This window comes from Grosmannia clavigera (assembly GCF_000143105.1).
Source record: "Grosmannia clavigera kw1407 unplaced genomic scaffold GCSC_113, whole genome shotgun sequence".
NCBI lineage: Eukaryota > Fungi > Ascomycota > Sordariomycetes > Ophiostomatales > Ophiostomataceae > Leptographium > Leptographium clavigerum.
Window position 1 is genome coordinate 245480 of NW_014040831.1, and position 17269 is coordinate 262748.

The 17269-nt window shown below is 56.3% G+C and overlaps 5 protein-coding genes across 5 annotated transcripts; 3 read left to right on the plus strand and 2 right to left on the minus strand.

Moving 5' to 3' along the window:
• Positions 1-567: 567 nt before the first annotated feature.
• Positions 568-3860, plus strand: CMQ_3523 (laccase iv; the record flags this gene model as incomplete). The annotated part of the gene is made up of 8 exons (XM_014319461.1): positions 568-709; positions 1005-1446; positions 1581-2052; positions 2523-2706; positions 2773-2863; positions 2927-3040; positions 3160-3241; positions 3381-3860. The coding sequence occupies 8 exons, from the start codon at positions 568-570 to the stop codon at positions 3858-3860; spliced, it is 2007 nt and encodes a 668-aa protein (XP_014174936.1).
• Positions 3861-4664: 804 nt separating this feature from the next.
• CMQ_3333 (uncharacterized protein) lies at positions 4665-5969 on the minus strand (the record flags this gene model as incomplete). Its single annotated transcript, XM_014319271.1, has 3 exons — positions 4665-5166; positions 5236-5714; positions 5787-5969. The coding sequence occupies 3 exons, from the start codon at positions 5967-5969 to the stop codon at positions 4665-4667; spliced, it is 1164 nt and encodes a 387-aa protein (XP_014174746.1).
• Positions 5970-7537: 1568 nt separating this feature from the next.
• CMQ_3483 (alpha beta hydrolase fold family) lies at positions 7538-8610 on the plus strand (the record flags this gene model as incomplete). The annotated part of the gene is made up of 3 exons (XM_014319421.1): positions 7538-7903; positions 7968-8321; positions 8437-8610. 3 exons carry the CDS (start codon positions 7538-7540, stop codon positions 8608-8610), a joined length of 894 nt encoding a protein of 297 aa, XP_014174896.1.
• Positions 8611-11397: 2787 nt separating this feature from the next.
• On the plus strand, positions 11398-16625 carry CMQ_3619 (sec7 domain containing protein; the record flags this gene model as incomplete). Its single annotated transcript, XM_014319557.1, has 2 exons — positions 11398-14338; positions 14398-16625. 2 exons carry the CDS (start codon positions 11398-11400, stop codon positions 16623-16625), a joined length of 5169 nt encoding a protein of 1722 aa, XP_014175032.1.
• A 276-nt stretch (positions 16626-16901) lies between these two features.
• CMQ_3457 (uncharacterized protein) lies at positions 16902-17241 on the minus strand (the record flags this gene model as incomplete). Its single annotated transcript, XM_014319395.1, has 2 exons — positions 16902-16922; positions 17077-17241. The coding sequence occupies 2 exons, from the start codon at positions 17239-17241 to the stop codon at positions 16902-16904; spliced, it is 186 nt and encodes a 61-aa protein (XP_014174870.1).
• Positions 17242-17269: the final 28 nt, after the last annotated feature.

A 17269-nucleotide genomic window follows, 5' to 3' on the forward strand; every position in this document is an offset into this window, starting at 1 on the left:
CGTTAAAAAGTGCCAGGGGTGGTCTCTGACTTTATCTCAAGACATCCGAGGAACTTTGTGCAAGCCACATTTGTCATGGTTTTGCCAGTATCATAAAGTCCGAAAGACTAACAGATTATTCCAAGGTAAAATTCAAATTCAAAATGCCCCATACGAGCAGCCCATCGAAGCTTTGGTGGAGCGTTGAAAGTTATTGGTTCCAAACGCTTTCTTATGCGTATATATAGAGAACAAAGGACTCCATTGGGGGTACATGACACAGGTGATACAACAAACGCCAGATCAAAGGCTTCATTCTGTCGTCTGTGCCTATCTCTTTCGCAGCTCGTGCTCTATTTGCATGTATGGATATAGACATCGCCGGGATCTTAAATCAAATCGGGGCCTGTCGCACGCCATGGCCAGTTCTCGTCGTTGCCGCCGGACATATCGCTGAGGTTCCTTGTATTGCTTGTATTATCCCGTTCATCAAGAGCAACCTGTGTGTTCACCACTTGGTGCGTTCACCAACTGACATCTCGTAGACTGGACCAAAGTATATTTTTCAACGAGGAGCAGGGGATCGCAATGGCCGCTGAGCGCGAGGTTCGCTTCCTGTGGGCGCCGGGGGGGATTTTCCGAGAGCGTTTAGAATGGAAGTCGCCTGCAAGGTTGGGGTCAGAACTAATAGAAAATGAGAGGATGATGTTTTACGGGCCTTGCCTCAAACGTAGGTGCATAGACGTAGCACCTGAAGATGCAATAGCAAACTAGCTGACGATCCAATCATTCCCAAGAGGTGATCTCGTGGGAGTTGACGAAGCAGGGTGTTTGCATAAGTGAACAAAAGATTGTTTAGTTGGATGACTTCGCGTTCGCACCTGGTATGTTGCATAGGACATACCTGTTGCACCTGCCTGTTACGTCTACACTGCACCTGCCTGTACACATTGATTCGTGCTAGTCCACGTTCATCTGCCTCGGTCTTTCCGCCTATCTTTCAGCATGTCCGCAATGCAGCTCAGATCTGATTAGGCGGCAGCACGATGTTTCGCTTCTGGTCCAGACGATCCATGGCGCCCGACACGGCTCGCTTGGTGCTGCTTTGGGGCTGCGATATGCCGCTCTCACATGTCTATTCCTGGGCATCGCCGTGCCGGCTCATCCGGTGAAGTGCTCTCAGGTGGCCGACAGCAGCATGACACTGGTGGCAGCGGGTGAGAGCAGGCCGACACGATCGCCCAACACGGCCGTCCGCTGGCGGATCGTCAGCATGGGCCCCATCACCGGCCTCAGTCTTGTAGTGCCACAGGCGACCATGACGCCCATACACGTGGATGGAGGCCACCCAGTGGCCGCCGTGTCTGGAGACGGCATCGGAATTCTCTATCCGGGAAAACGCGTCGACCTGCTGGTCACAGAACCGGCAGACATACCGTTGCGGTTGTACAATGACATGGACTCAGAGTAGGCAATTCGGTCATTTCTGTACGCACGGAGAGACAATTGAACTATAGCTTACGGCAATGGGACAGGGATTTGCGATACTAGATTTCGACCCTCCGGCCCAACCAATCGTTCCCGATCACTAGATAAGCCAGCCAGAGTGTGAAGGAGGAAGACGAAAAGACACGACCGTTACCGGAAGCCCCTACAGCCGAAAGCACAACGCCGACGGACTGGCCGATGCAGCAGGCGGACCAAACATTGGTGGAATACGCCAAGGTGCAGCTGCTAGCCAAGTTTGGCAACAGGCCGATGGGATTCATGAACCACTCGTCGTGGAACAAGGACCAACTGGTGCCATTTGTGGCGGGGAGCAGCAGCGGCGCCTGGGTCGACCTGGTGATCAACAGCCTCGATGATGGCGGCCACCCGTTCCGCCTGCACGGCCACGCCATTTACGTGCTTTTGCGCTACCAGACTAGCAGCCGCGTCTGCTGGTGCTCCTGCAACCCGTTTGACAGGCACAAGACGCCGCCGGAAAGCGTCGACATGACGGCACCGCTACTCAAGCACACGGTGTTGGTGCCGCAGCGTGGTCACGTGATGTTGCGGTTCCGTGCCGACAACGTAGGCAATTAGATGCTGCACTGCCACATCGCTGTGCATCTGGGCAGAAGACTGTCAATGGCTTTGCAGGTCGGCAGGCCCGATAGGAAACGGCCAAGCCAGCACTTGTGTGGGCGAGGATAGCTGCTGGGGGTACGGCGTAATAATACTGGGTGGGCTATATTAGCGGGGATTATTCGCCAGGCTTACGGAGTAGAAACGTGCCACGGAGAATTATAATCATTAAGTCTACAGGTGGATGTCACTGCCCAAATATGCCAGTTGTGTGGGAACGTGCCGATGCGCAGACCCATGTAGGGATCAGCAAGCTTGACACGGGGCCGTCTGTTTGAGTGTGATTGGTCCGGCCTCTACCCCATGTTGTATAATGCGTCGATGGAACGTAGAATTACTATACCGCAAGCACGTGGGACCAGGGTGAGAGAAGGGCGCCGTGTGGACGGTTGCACATACAACGACTGCTGTCGTAGTGGTTAATGTTTAGTGACAAGGCAGTGTCCAAAATGACCGTGTTCTCGAAACTCGCAAGTGCAGCCGCGGTCGTCCTGCCACTGGCGGAGCTTGTGCTGACCGACTCGCTGGCCGACATTGAGCATGTGGTGCTGTTCATACAGCATGCGTATGGCTGCGGCCTGACTGCCAGCTCGGTGGCTGGTGATGATGTCGACTGACGTGGTGCAGAAAACCGGACGTTTGACCACTACTTTGGCATGATGGCAGGAGTGCGCGGGTTTGCAGACCCGAACGTGCAGGTGGACGGCAGCACGGCGGTATGGACGCAGCCAATCAACAACACGACGACGCTCAACCCGTGATACATCAACTACCCAGGCAGCAGCTGGCACAACGCGACACAATGCATGGCTGGTGGCAGCAAGGGCTGGAGGGCGAACCAGCAGGCGCTGACGCACGGGGCCAACAACGCATGGGCGGTGCGCAACACGCTGTACAACTGGGGACACATCCGCCGCAACGAAATCCCGACGCAGTTTGCCATTGCCGATGGCTAGACAGTCGGAGACATGTATCCGGTGGGCGTTTGGACGGCATCGTATCGTATCGTCTCGATATCACGTGACTGACAAACACAGGAACCACAACTCACAGATCCTCTTCATCGAGTAATGGCAGGCAGCTCGAGGCAAGAACGTCACTATGCCCGAGATGGGCCCTGGCGCCGCGCCCACATGTACGATTTCACGGCCGCCTTTGACTTTTCCGCCCCCGACTACAACCTGCCCGAGCTGCCCTACGCCGTTCCCCCAAACAGGACTGCTGCTGGTGCCTACGATGGCGCTGCCTACTGCGAGGCCTCCTACCCGACCTAGCGTCCACCTGTGCCCTACAATGGCTTCGTCAGTGCCGTCTCCCTCGAGGACGTTCCCGCTCTCGCTGAGGAGGGCTACAGAGCTGTCCGCGGCCGCATCACCGAAAGCTGCTACCTCGTGTTCGAGTCCAGCTCCAGTGTGCTGACTAATCATGCCTCCGCCGAGCGAGTCGCTGCCTCGGCTGCCACCGCCAGCCACGAGTCTGTTAGTCAGCGCAGGGCTGTCCACGTGCTCGAGCTTGGCACCAACAGTTTCCAGATCGGCAGCGCCCTCGATGGCCGTTGGCTCACGGGTAGCGGCACCCTTGCCAGCGACGCTGCCAGTGCCGGCAACTTTACCGTCTCTTTTGCTGCCGGCCAAGGCTACGGCCTCCAGAACGGCTGTGGCCGTTGGCTGACGGCGGCCGGCATGGGCGCCCAGGTCTTCTTTGGCCCCGACGTTGCCTACTGGAAGGCGTACAGTGTTACATACCATGATTAGGTTTCGCCTGTAGTAGACATTTTATAGAAGCCTCTCGAAATAAAAAAGAAAGACCAGTTGTCCAAGAATGGGCTCTTACAGCTACTTGTACCGTCACCGTTTTAGTTGCTGTCGATCAGCTCATGTTGCTGCATGTTTTTCTTCCTAGACAGATTAGCTTTTTCATTATTTTCCCAATTTTAATAATGTAACTTACAACATGGTGCCGTATCACGATCTTTCTGTTATGGCTACTTATGCTACTGTTCCTCCTTCTACAGCTGCTGCTGCACTGGCTACTGCCTAAACAGGAGCCGTAAAGATCGTAAAGATCGTAGAAGGTCGCAAAGAGATATGCTTGATAAATGTAGTTTCATGTAGAATCGAATAAGGAGCTTCACTGCTTGCTATGACGGCGTAGCTTCGGATATGCTGTTCCAGGATAGAGCTGTTACACGCACCTTCCGACTAAGCCATTTGCATTGTATTCGACGGGCAGTAGTACTTAGATATCCTATACAAGGCTTAAGTTCTCAACTGACGAGAAGGAGTACACTGCCTTGAATTCGAAATGAGATATTCAGCGAGGATGGCGGGGCGCAACTCAAACGAGAATCATTCCAACCCAAACACCTACAATCGTTATCAACCCTCTGGGTCAATCCCAGTAACGAAGTAAGATACCAACATGTCGCATTCTCACCAATTTGGGTCTGCCGCATTTGCTGATCCCGGTCACATGGTCAGGGATACGCAATTACATTGGACAGTACTGAACTGCCACTACCAAAGATCTTTCCGCTATCATTACAGTCAATACACCGACTAATCATCATGTTCCGTTTGCTTCAGGTCTGTTTGCACGCGGATTGAATGCAGCGGGATCTCGTCCGCGCTGCCAGAGCTATCCCGCCATGTCGCCACTGTGAACTTGGTCCCGTGCGCCGGCCGCAGGCCCTCGTCCACCGGGCTCTCGTTCGACCCGTCGTCTAGCCGGTAGAAGGCATCCTTGGCCTTCTGCTTCTGCGCATGTGTCGATGCGCTGAGCAGCTCCGAATTGTTTGTTTTGATCACCCGGCCCTGCGAGTCCTGGTTGGCGCCTCGGGAATGATTGGTTGACTGCCCGCTGCGGGTCGAGAACAGTCTGAGGCCCAGGGTCTTGGACACGAACACGAGTGTCGGCCGCAGCGTCGGCAGGCAAGCCGAGATGATGCCGGCAGACATCTCAATCGCCGTCCAGCCGACAGTGGGCGCGAGCGTATAGGACGGGTCTGAGTTGCTGTAGGAGAAGAGTACGGAGAAGCGGTAGGCTGACGCGGCGACGACGCTGTTGAGCGGAGTGTAAGCAGAAAGTCGACTATGAACGAAGCAAAAAGCGAACGCTGGCTGCACTTACAAGGATCCGAGGCCAAAGGCGACGGTCAGTGCCAGTTTTTCGGCCCGCCGCAGCTGCAGCTTCCAGATCTGCGGGATCGGCAGGACCAAGATGGCCAGGTCCGTCAGGATGGTCGAGGTCGCGTTGGCGATCCAGGTGCCGACCTGGTCGATGCAGTGGCCCGGCAGGTCGGGGTACCAGAGCTTCGCCACCGGCACGCATATGAAGACGAAGAGAAAGGTCACGGTGACGCCCCAGCAAAGGACGAAGCCGCCGATGCAAAAGGCCATGTTCTTGAAGAACCGGATGTGGAAGATGCGGTAGTACATGAGCAGCAGCGAGATCTTGGTCCAGCAGAGGTTCCATGCATACAGAATCTCTGCCACCAGAAGCCATTTGGCCATCATGACGATCTTGTCCGTCGACACCTTGTCTGCATGGATTCCCATTCCCTCGGCGTACATGGCAAATATGAAGCCGACGACGACGTAATTCCAGCACTGTCCTTCGTCAACAAATGCTTTCGCGAAATTCGGATACTCCGGATTGGGGCTGTCCGACGGCCTACTCACCAAGGAGAATATGATCGCGTAATCGTCCCACCATAACGACTGCCCCTTGAGGTACCGGCTGACAAGTCGCAGAACCACCGACAGCGTGGCCAGCACTGTCATCGCCGTCACCACGCCCACCGTCCAGTGCTGCAGGTTGTCGGGGTCATATCCCCGAAGGCCGGGGAATGCTGGATCCGTCATGTTGCGCTTGTGTCCTCAGACGCGGTGACTCCTTCTGCGAGTGCAGAAAGGGCACCTTGGGTAGACCGTCTGGAGTAGACAGTCTGGGGGAGAAGGGAAAGGACGAAAAGCTGGGGAAGAGTGAGAATGCGATATAAAAAGAAAAAAGAAAAAAGAAAAAGAAAGGCCGGAAGGGTATCCGGGAAGCTGAAGCTGAAGGTCAACTAGCTCGACATTGACCGGAAGGTTCCAAATCTGCACAAAACAGCAGGCTGTGTTCTAAATGTAATCTTGGGCCGTCAGACTCACTAACTGACGCCGCAGGCATCACGGTTACATGCCTGAGCATGTCCAAGTCCCCGGCAGGCCTCTTACTTCGGAGCGTTGGGGTCCAACATGGTTGCACGCAAACCGGGGCTTCATCTACCGGTCCCAGGGTGATCGTTCCCTCTTCCAATGAGAAAATATTATCAGCACGAGGAAACCATGCCTGGACGGTTTTGCAATCCTTGGGTCCAGGAGAAGCCTAAAGTCTGACTAGATCCGGCCGAAGCCCTTTCCGGCCGAAGCCCCTGTGGCAAAGAGGGCCTCTCTGCAACGGTGCCGTCGAGCAGTAAACTCTAAGCAGCTAGCGCTTCTGCGCAACCAGGGAACGGCTCCTACTCCGTAAGCCGAAGTATCGTATCACTCGCCCTCGTAGTCTAGGTAGCTCCCGTGATGATCCGCCTCTAAAGTACCGTTTTCTGCATAGTATCTTACCTGTTCGCAGGGTGGATCAGAAATAGTGTAGTAGTACACTTCGCACTCCGTACTTCGCACGAAGTAGGAAGCACATTATTACATATCTATGCATGCCGCCCCGCTTTTTCCTGCCAAATTGTCAATACCCCTGCTAGCCCCTTTGTTTGCTTGGTTCCGTTCTCTCGCTATAACTACGACCAGTGCGGAAATTCGGCCGGTAATGCCAGTCGACTGAGAAGGTAGTGGGTCGGTCAATGTGACGACAACTCATCTCGTACATGAACCGATTCTGCTGCATATACGACGTATGGTCAGATGCTACATAGCACTACGGAGTACGTTGTGGCGGGGGCGAAGACATGCAGCATGGCATCTTTGGGGGCCTGTGCCGTCGTATGCGTGCTGGAGCTGCCCTGGTCGTATACTCTGTATGCTATATGCAATACGACAGCTCACCAGTCCTTTGCATATGACGTGACCCATTCTGTCGTCTGCAAGGGACATCCCAGCACAATGACGAAGCCCGAAAGAGGAAACAGACGCAAAGCCTGAAACACGGCGCTCCTTTCAGTAGGCGATGTACCGTTAAATATTACAAAATGGTTACGACAAATTTGGAATCCGTGCGGATTCCTCCTGGCGTCTGCTCCTATCTGTGGTTGAACCTCGGCTCGGCGACCAAGGGACGTGGCTCTAAATAGCTGCCCGTTTTCCAACTCACTGGCAAGAAGCAATACACTCGTACTCGACCGTCTCGGGAAGGAAAAAAAAGGACCTGAAACAAGATCTGCGCAAAGAAGCAACAACTGTCACCTGTTGTAACCTCCCCCAGAATCACACACAGTACCATGGCAGCCACTACGACGGTCGAGGTCCCCCACCTGGGCGGCATCAAGGCGGGCTACCGGCTCTCCAATGGCGCAGTCGACCCTACGAAGCCGACTGTAGTGCTCATCAACTCCATGTGCACCACATCAGCGCTCTACAACGACCAGTTCGACAGCAAAACGCTGACCGATGCCGCCAACCTGCTCGCTATCGAGCCCCTGGGCCACGGTGCCACCAGCTGTGCGGTCGACCACTTTACCTACTGGGACTCGGCCATCATGGCACTGCAGGTCATGGATAAGCTGGGCGTGTCAAAGGCCTTTGCGCTGGGGACCAGCCAGGGAGGCTGGGTCGTCGTGCGCATGGCTCTGCTGGCTCCGGACCGGGTATGTTCCATTCCTGTTAGGTTGTCTGACGTTTATCGTACATAGTACTTGCTGACACGCTCAGATCCTCGGCCTCTTCACCCTCGGCACCTCGATGGACAGCGAGTCCGAAGAGTCACGTGCCAAGGGCGCATGGAATCCTCATGCGCAGCTCGGCAGCTTTTACGAAAAGTGGTGCTCGCTCGAGCCCACACCCGATTTTGTCATCGACGACGTCTGGTGCGGCGCCGTCGGCTCACTCGGCTTCGGCACCGCGGTCTCGCCAGAGACTATTCAGTTCTGGGTCCGCACTGTCAAGTCTGTCTACGTCGGCGACGAGGGCCGCCGCAAGGTCAAGGGCGCCCTGCTCAACCTGATGGAGCGCGACAGTCTGCTGTTGCGGCTGAGGGACATCCGCTGCCCCGTATACTGGCTGCAAGTAAGAAGCTTCGTCGTCTTGTTTCCATTTTTCTGCGGGGCCTCTGCTTTGACCCCTTTCTGCCCTGCGTTTCCATTTCAAGTTTTGGAGTCCTGACCATGGACTGACATTTCAGGGAACCGACGATGTCGTCTACGGCGTGCAGATCCCCAAGGACCAGATCGAGTTGTTCACCGGCGCAAAGGAAAAGAAGGTCCGGTACCTGGAGCAGGGAGGACACTACCTGAATGCTACGAACCCCAAAGAGGTGGAGGAGGAGATCCTGGAGATGATTAACAAGTACAATTAGAAGAGGCCGCCAGGTTGTTTCTACTGTTTTCGTATACTGCATAGATTGCGCTCATAATCATACATTTGAACTACTTCACCACGTTGAAGCCAGGCAATGGCGGTCAGTCTTACACGCATGCTGTCTGTGGTACCGCATGGCCAACTGCGTTTTGACGTTTCGGTGCCCTTCTATAATCCGTGCATAGTAAGATACATACGATGTACAGGGCAACGCTCAACAATTTGGTTCGCCTTTCGACCGTCGTTCATGGCGTGCTTCATGGAGAATTAATTACCCCTGTTTTCGAACGATCTGCTCAAGCTAGAGAAATGGCCGGCAGACCACGACCAAGTTGGAATAATGCGACGTAGACAGGCACGAAACGGGTCATAGTCCGAGGGTTGATTGTGACTGCTGTCGCTACATAGTATCTGCAGGGGCTCGACCGCCAAAGGACGCAAACCAGCATTGAGGATCATGTCTTTTTTTTGTATCCGTCGGTATGTAACAGAAAAAAAAAAGATAAGAACTGACGATTATGTTGATGAGGGCATTTTGTAGACTTTAGGGTGTCACCTGACCTTCCGAAGAGCCCACCACGAGATAAGACTGAGCCCTATTACGGAGTACCTACGAATCATCATTGATGGTTTTGAAGGCTTTGACGTGCAACTGGTCCGTCGTAGTTCGCAGAGATCAACGTATGGGTCTTACTCTGGTATTAAGCGCAGCCAAAAAGCCGCGCGTTAGGTGCAATGAGTAAAAACCACCAAATGTATGCCCAGACAAAACATGGGAGCATAATATTCAGAGAGAGAACTTCGGCACTAGAAGGTGAACATGTAGAGAGGTGGCGCATGCACAACGAGGCAGCTTGCTTATTACGTAACTTACTCCGTACTCCGTACCTGGCGGTGATGCGCTCGTCCACGACAGATAAAAAGAGACCGGACGTACGGAGTTAGTATACGGGTATGATACGAGCACTCGTACTTGTACAAATAGTCGTTTGTGCACAAACCGCTCGACAGATATCGTGGAGCATCGCTCTGACCTCTAATATGCCGGCTTGTACGGAGTACGGAGTATGTATGCCACGGTACGTAAAGCGAAATAGTTAAATATCTTACCCTCAGCGACAAGTGTAATACTACTCTGTAAAATCTGTTTATTAGCTAGACTTGCGCAGACTGTGGTTCTGGCCATTATTGGCCAAAGCAACACGAGTGGATATCTGCCACAAGAATGAGCTTCAGGGAATAAGACACTCTCCACCAGCCTCATATTACGGAGAACTCCGTACATCGCCCTTGCGATCAAAGTCATTTGCACGATCGGCAAAGGACTCCATCCATCCGTCCTCTGTCCCATTTCAAATTTGCAAAGTGATCAAATACTTGCATAGTACGGAGTACAGCAAAATACGGAGTAGCTACCAAAGAATATTCCGTGCTGGTGACAGTAGCAGACCGGAAGCTAAGACACGTGATGATGGAGAAAAAAGGGGGGCCGCCACACTGTAAGATACGCAAACTCCCAACACGTCATACGGAAAACAATCACAGCATCGACGAATGACAAGACTGCTCCGTAAATGCTTGGCTCAGGCAAGATCTGAAAGGGGGATTGGGGGATTGGGGGCCAGGCAACGAGACGTTTCATCTGCATGCGTCCACATGCTGCAGGTGCATGTTGGCTACTATTAGTAAGATAGTATTACGTGCGCCACTTTGGAGAGCACAGCGCCTGTCGTTGTATCGTGGCGTTCCATTACGAGGACTCTTGGTCTGTAAAGTGGAAGGAAGGCACAATGCAAAATTACGGCCTCATCTGTGTCCCGTAGATGACCATCACATCACTCTGCCAGCGACGCATTGTCACCATTCTATTGCTGCAATAATACGAAATACAGTACTCCATACATGTCTATTTGCCATTCAGGGGGATGCATACTTTAGGAACAGGACGATCGTCTGAGAAGTGGTCCTTGCAACCTCGCCATTACCTGCCCTTTTCTTTCTTTTTTCTTTTTGCCCTGTGAAGTCGAACAGCTCATCGAACTAAACGAACCACGACACGACACTACGGACTACCGACTTCTCCTACCTTGCCGTCCATTAGCTTACGAGCCTACGACGCGACTGCTGCACGCCGGCTTGTTGCGATACCTAGAGTATCTATGCCTATTTTCGTCCTCCCGCCTTTGCTTCGATAGCACGTCCACTGCCCTTCCCGCCCGTCGAGCCCCCAAACTTACCATCGACGAACCACCGATCTCTTCCCTGGCAAATCGAGGCGCCGTTGGATCTAGGAGCGCCTATTCGCTACTCGTACTCCGTGCATACAGCTGGCCTTATCACCCCTGCACTAAGGTCCCCTTCCCCCTGGGCCTAGCACCTTTAGCGCCGAGCGGATCAGCCCAACAAAGGGGGTCGAAGGGGGAAAGGGAGGTTTGGTGAGAGGATCTGTGACGAGCCGGCGCGGTCTCGCCCAAGAGCCCGTCCTGGAGTCAAGCCCATACGCGAGGTCCGCTGTCTTGCGATTCTAACGACGCCGACGACAGCGACGACGACGACGTATGCCTCTTTTTCGCGTATGCACATGCACCACCGGCAGGCATTGCAGCTGAAATGCACACCGATTGAGGAATAGGCACTTCCTTTTTGGAATTGGGCTGCCACTCGTCCAGCACAGAAACACGGCCATTTGCGTTCTAGCGCACAGCCAGGGCCCTGGCTAGCCTTTTTCAGAGACCTCCTTTCTTTTTTTTTGCCCTCGGGACGGCTTTCTCTCCTCTCTCAGGCCATGCACCCCGATCACTCCCGCCCTTCCCAGAGGAGGCGGCCAGATCTCACTATCAACACATCACGGGCTACAGCCAAATCCACAGGATCTGTCCCCCCGTCGCCGCCAACCCGAAAAGCCGCAGTTTCTGGCGCCAGGGGTGGCAGTCCCAATTTCGCCTCTACCGCGACGGCAGCCACTGCTACTGCCGCTGCCACGACTGCCCCGACGCGTGCTATTACCGCCCGAAGAAGCAGTCACGCGCCAAAGCCGGCCTCGTCAGACGCCACAGCGGCCGAAAGCGGGACCTATCACGATTACCACCCACACGTCAACATGGCTGCCAGCAGAGAGAATGGCCGGACCACGGCTGACATGCCCCATATGCCGGGACAGCGCGATTCGCACGACCTTTCGCTGCCGTCGCGCCACGTCCGCGACTCGCTCGTGTCCAACATGCTGCTCTCGCTCGACCAGTTTTCCATGGGACAGCTGGGCGACCCATTGAGCTCTGCCGGTCCGTCGCGCACTGGCAATTCGTTTGACGACCGCCTCTACTCCATCTCCACCTCGGGCACCGGGGAGGATCTGTCCAGGATCAACACGATTCCACCGTCTGTTGCGCGTGGGGCCGCCCGCCACGGCTACTCGTACAGCTCCGACTACGAGGTCGCCGATGACGCTAGCCGTGTTTCCGGCAGCATCCATTCACGAGGCCATCGCAGCAACAGCAGCTCGGGCTTCCAGTCCAGCCTAGGCCGCATCAATAGCATGCGCGAATCGCTGCATCGCGGCAGCCAGCCGGGCACGCCCCGGATGATGCACTCACGGGGAGGCAAGGCTAGCAAGAGCAGTAGCACCAATAGCATCGATGCCGGCGGCTATGTGCAGGTGTTGGGCAGCCAGCGCTGGGCTCACGGCTTCGGTCGCCGCTCGTCCAGTTTCGACATGGGCCAGCAGCGGCCAGCCCGCAGCATGTTGGGCAATGGTCCTCCGCCGAGCTTGATTCCGGGCTCGGGCCCCATTGAAGGCTCTTCCTCCGGCGGCGGCGGTGTCAGTGGCCTACAGCCATGGCATATTGACTTCTCCAATGCCTTTTTCAACGAGAACTACGACGATGCCGCTCCGACACCAACTGTTCCTGGCGGTCCTCGCAAGCTCAACTCCGTGCCGTCCATGCCTTCGATACCGTTCTACCAATCCGCCTCGAGCGACTCAATGGGCGACCCGCGAGCCTCGATGCGACCACCTGAGCGCCGACGTAGTGTGCGGTCGTCAAAAAGTGCCACCGTTGGCCGCCAGCCCCCAGCGAAATTCGCCTCTACCGCTCCGCCGCTCCCCGTCTACGATATCGATTCGGCGCCGGCACCACACATTGGCTACGAGAAGACCAAGGACGCCGCGTCCCCTGCCATGACTCCTGCCCAGCAGCAATTGCTGCAGCAGCAGCAACAACAGCAACAACAACAATATTTGCAGTTACAGCAGCAACAGCAGCAACAACAACAGCATCAAAAGCCTGGGTTCTTCAGGAGAGTATTTGGCTCTTTCCGCGATACCGTCGCCGGCTCCGAGCAGAGCTCTTCTAATACAGCCGCCCCAGCCAACTCGGCCAACTCAGCCTTTGCTCTTATGACAGCCGAAGCCGCAGGCAGTCGGGTTCCGGCCGGCAAGTCGCAAAGCACACCGCCATCGCGCGACAGCCACCATTCGACACATGCAACGATACAGAAAAAGCCGTCCGGCTTCTTCCGACGGCGAAAGAAGAGCGTCTCGGAAATCGATGGCCCGCCCCCGCTACCAGCTGCCTTTGTGCAGCAAGCAAGCCCACAGCCACCCCCTCCACCACCCCCATCTAAGACGCAACCGGCAGTCCCACCGGCCCCGCCACTGAAGCCCCCCGCATTGCGGGACGACCGTCTGCTTGACGGCCAGGCTGACAGCCCTGCCACGAGTCTGCGCCGGGCTATGAGCCCTTACTTGAAATACAGCTCGTCCTTCCCGAACACGTTGGCGGGAAAGACTGGCAGCCCTCTGATGTTGCAGAGCGACGATCTGTACGACGCAGAGCCGGAGCAGACAGCCGCCCAGGGCGCAGAGGCGGACGATATGGCGGCGCGTGCCGTGAGAGGCTTTTCGCCTGACTATGAACCATCCCCGGACGCGACGATCCGGTCAGTCGAGCCCGAGCCGACTGATCCTCACCACCGTCTGGCTACGCCGTTGCGGGAGCAACCAAATGCGCCTCACCCGGCGCGGTCGGGCTCTTTCCTGAGCGACAACAGCGACGACGAGGACAGCCCTCGCCGTGTTGCGAAGAAGACGCTGGCGGAACAAGGAGTGAAGAAGCGGGGCAGTCGAAGCTCACTGGTGGCGTCGATCATGGGCGATTTCAGTCTTTTGTCTCCGACGACAGCACACCAACGCAGCAAGGAGCGTACCGGCAGCAGGGCGACACAGGACGACGCCGAGTCGCGTGGCTCCCGCCTGAGCCTTCCGGTCGAAGGGCCGATTGCGCCCCGTAGCAGCACACGTGGCTCGGACACGGCAATTCCACGCATGCCGAGCCTGCAGTTCGATGCACCACCCAAGAGCAAGCCCGTTCCTGCACCCATCGCCACTGGAACGGCCAAGGAGCTGATTGACGAGCCGGAGTTTGTCATTGGCGACCCGACCGAAGACGACCGGAACAAGGCGTTGAACATCTTTGAGGGCAACGAAGACTTCATCCAGAGGGGAAAGGCTGCGGCTTGGATGGGCGAGGAGGGACCGGTGCGCCAGCGAACGCTACAGGCCTACATGGACCTGTACAACTTCCAGAACCAGAGCATCGTTAAGGCTCTGCGCGAAGTCTGCCGACGGCTGATCCTGCGCGCCGAAACGCAACAGGTTGACCGCATCCTGGTGTCGTTTTCGAAGAGATGGTGTACCTGCAACCCCAATCATGGCTTCAAGTCCATGGGTACGTTCTCTGGCTGATCTGCGGCTCTGTTTTCTTGTGACTAACTATTTGGCACGCAGATGTTGTCCACACGGCCTGCTACTCAATCATGCTTTTGAACACGGATCTGCATATGGCGGACATCGAGTCGAAAATGACCAAAAGCCAGTTCATCAAAAACACAATGACCTCTATCCGGCAAACGGCGGGAGAATGCTCGCCCACGGTGTCGAAGCGGCCGAGTATCTTGCCTGGCAGAGGCTCTGCCTTCTCGAGCAGCAATGAGGGGAGCGGCAAGCAGTCGGCCATGAGCCAAGCGAAAGAGTACACAACCGGCTTGGGGCTGTCGGCGTCCTCCTTCCTGCCGCCGCGGTCGGGATCGTCGCAGGGCCACCACCACGATGAGATTGGTCCGTTGATCAGCACTCCGTTTGACGGCACGATGCACGCATGGGAGGCCCAGATGGAGCTTGTGTTGAGGGATATTTACTCGTCCATCCGCGACGAGCGGCTGCCCCTGTTCGGAGCGGATAACAGCCAGGCAAGCAACCAGAACGGGCTGTCGGTCAAAGGCATGTTGAAGCGTACGCCGAGCGTGCTGAGCAAGACGCCGTCGGAGAGCCAAATGTCGACGCGCGGGCGAGTGACAGACCAGAATGGGCGGGCCAGCTCGTCCCGCTGGACGTCCAAGAGCCGGTCGAGGGCGCGGGTGACGACAAGCAGCGGCGGCAACAACGGATTCAACTCGAGCCGGACGAGCTTTGACGATGCGAACTCGATGTGGAGTCCGACGGCGTCGTCAGCGACGTGGAGCCGGCAGTCACTGGGTCGGACACAGGCGTCGATGTCTATGGAATCGTTCAATTCGTCGTGGGGCCGGGGAGACTACCAGCAGTCGATCGGGTTTGCCAACGCTCTCAGCCAGGCGATCATCCGGGAAGACGGGCTGAGCGCGGGCGACGAGCAGTCGGTGCACCAGAAGGACCACCCGCTGCTGGATGACGAATCGCTGGAGCTAGCAGGGCCACCATGGGTGAAGGAGGGGCTGGTGGTGCACAAGCATCACCTAGGCGGGACGGACAAGAAGGCCAAGGACCGGACGTGGAACGAGGTTTTTGTGGTGGTGCAGAAGGGCCAGATCAGCCTCTTTTCCTTTACGCCGAACAAGTCGATGCGCAGCAAGAACCGCGGCCGCGGCAATGGGGCCCTGGCGCCGGGAGCCGTCGTTGGCGGCGGCAACTGGCAGGACAACGCAACGAATCTGGGGACGTTTGGGCTGAAGCAGTCGCTGGCATCGGCGCTGCCGCCACCAGGTTACTCGCGACAGCGGCCCAACGTGTGGGCGCTGAGCCTGCCGACAGGGGCGGTGCATCTGTTCCAAGTGGGCACGCCGGAGATCTGCAAGGAGTTTGTGACGACGGCGAACTACTGGAGTGCACGTCTCAGCACCCATCCGCTCGTGGGGGGCATCTCGAACATGGAGTTTGGCTGGAGCGATGCGGTCGTGAACAATTCGCTTGTCAGTGCGATCAACCACAACGGGTCGAATTCGGCGCTTCCAGCTCCACCGGCAAGCAGCAGCGGCGTCAGTCTCGCCGGAGGCGGCAGCAGTGGCAGCGGCCTCGGGCATGGACTCGGGCTTGGGGCTAACAACAACAGCAGCACGGGACTTGCACAGGTTTCGCGGCCGGGATCGGCAGCGGCTGGTCGGACAAGCCTGCAGTCACGTGGCTCGTTCCGGTCGAGCTCCTTCGACTTTGGTCACGTGCGTAACGGCTCGGCTTCGAGTGCTAACGGGACGTCAGCGCTGCATGGCGGCGGTTCCAGCAGCCGGCACGGCAAGCTGCCGGGCGACCGGATCCATATTGCGGACTGGGCGCCGCCGACACAGTCGATGCGGCCGTCACACGCGGCCGAGGCGCAGCAGCTGCAGACGCTGCTGGCCTATGTGAAGAGCATCGAGGACGAGCTGCAAGTGCACAACGGGCTGCGGTCGCCGATGCTGCTGGCCTTTTCGCCGCGCGGCCAGAACGCGCAAAAGGCCCTGGCCAATTGGGAGCGCAAGAGCGCGTATCTGCTGCGCGAGATTGTCAAGTACCACACGTATGTCGACTGTCTGTCGGAGGCGGCGCGGCGGCGTGGCGAGATCTACCACGAGCGCGACATTGCCCGGCGAGCTGCCCGGGGCGAAGACGGCGAGCCGACGGACGTCGAGGACGACGGCATGGCTAGCGACGAAGACGACAGCGGGCTCGAGTCGGAAGACGAAGACTATGCCGACCATGCCGACGAAACGTTGCGGGCGTGATTATTACTGTTTTTTTGTCATTTTTGCCTCATTTTTGTCTGTTTCTTGGCCTGTTCCGTCCTTTGCTCATTCTGTTTGCTTCCTGTCTCGGCTCTGCGACCTCGTTGCTCGTTGTCCTGCCTCCTCTTCTCCACTGTTCTTTCTGAGCGCTTCTTTTTCTTCGAGCTTGTATTATTCCGGGAAGCCGTTTTTTGGAGTACCACGTCGTTTCATTGGATGCATCTTCTTCGCGTTGGGTTACGGATGAGGTCAGGGTTAGATAGATGGAAAATGACCTTAATGGATGCCATCGAGAATCTGCATCAATTTTTCTCTTTTACTGTTTGGACTATCATCCTGTCTCTGCATTCAAGAGTCTCACGTGATGTGTTCTGGCAATCCAGATTGAGGAACAGCCAAAAGGGCTCTCGCAAGCGTTGTGCACTGCGATGCACATCAAACGCCCGCGCACAGTCTTTCCCCGTCCCGTCCCCACCGCGTTTTGAAATGCAAACGGCAAGTGGCCGAGCGTCCGTGTGAACGAGGCGGTCGAGAGAGCCTGGTTGCCGATCATCAGCTGATCGTTCGAGTAGTCGAAACAGGCAGAGTCGGTGTCGACTTCGGCTTGTTCTGCCATTATTTCTATACTCATCTGGTCCTGTTGT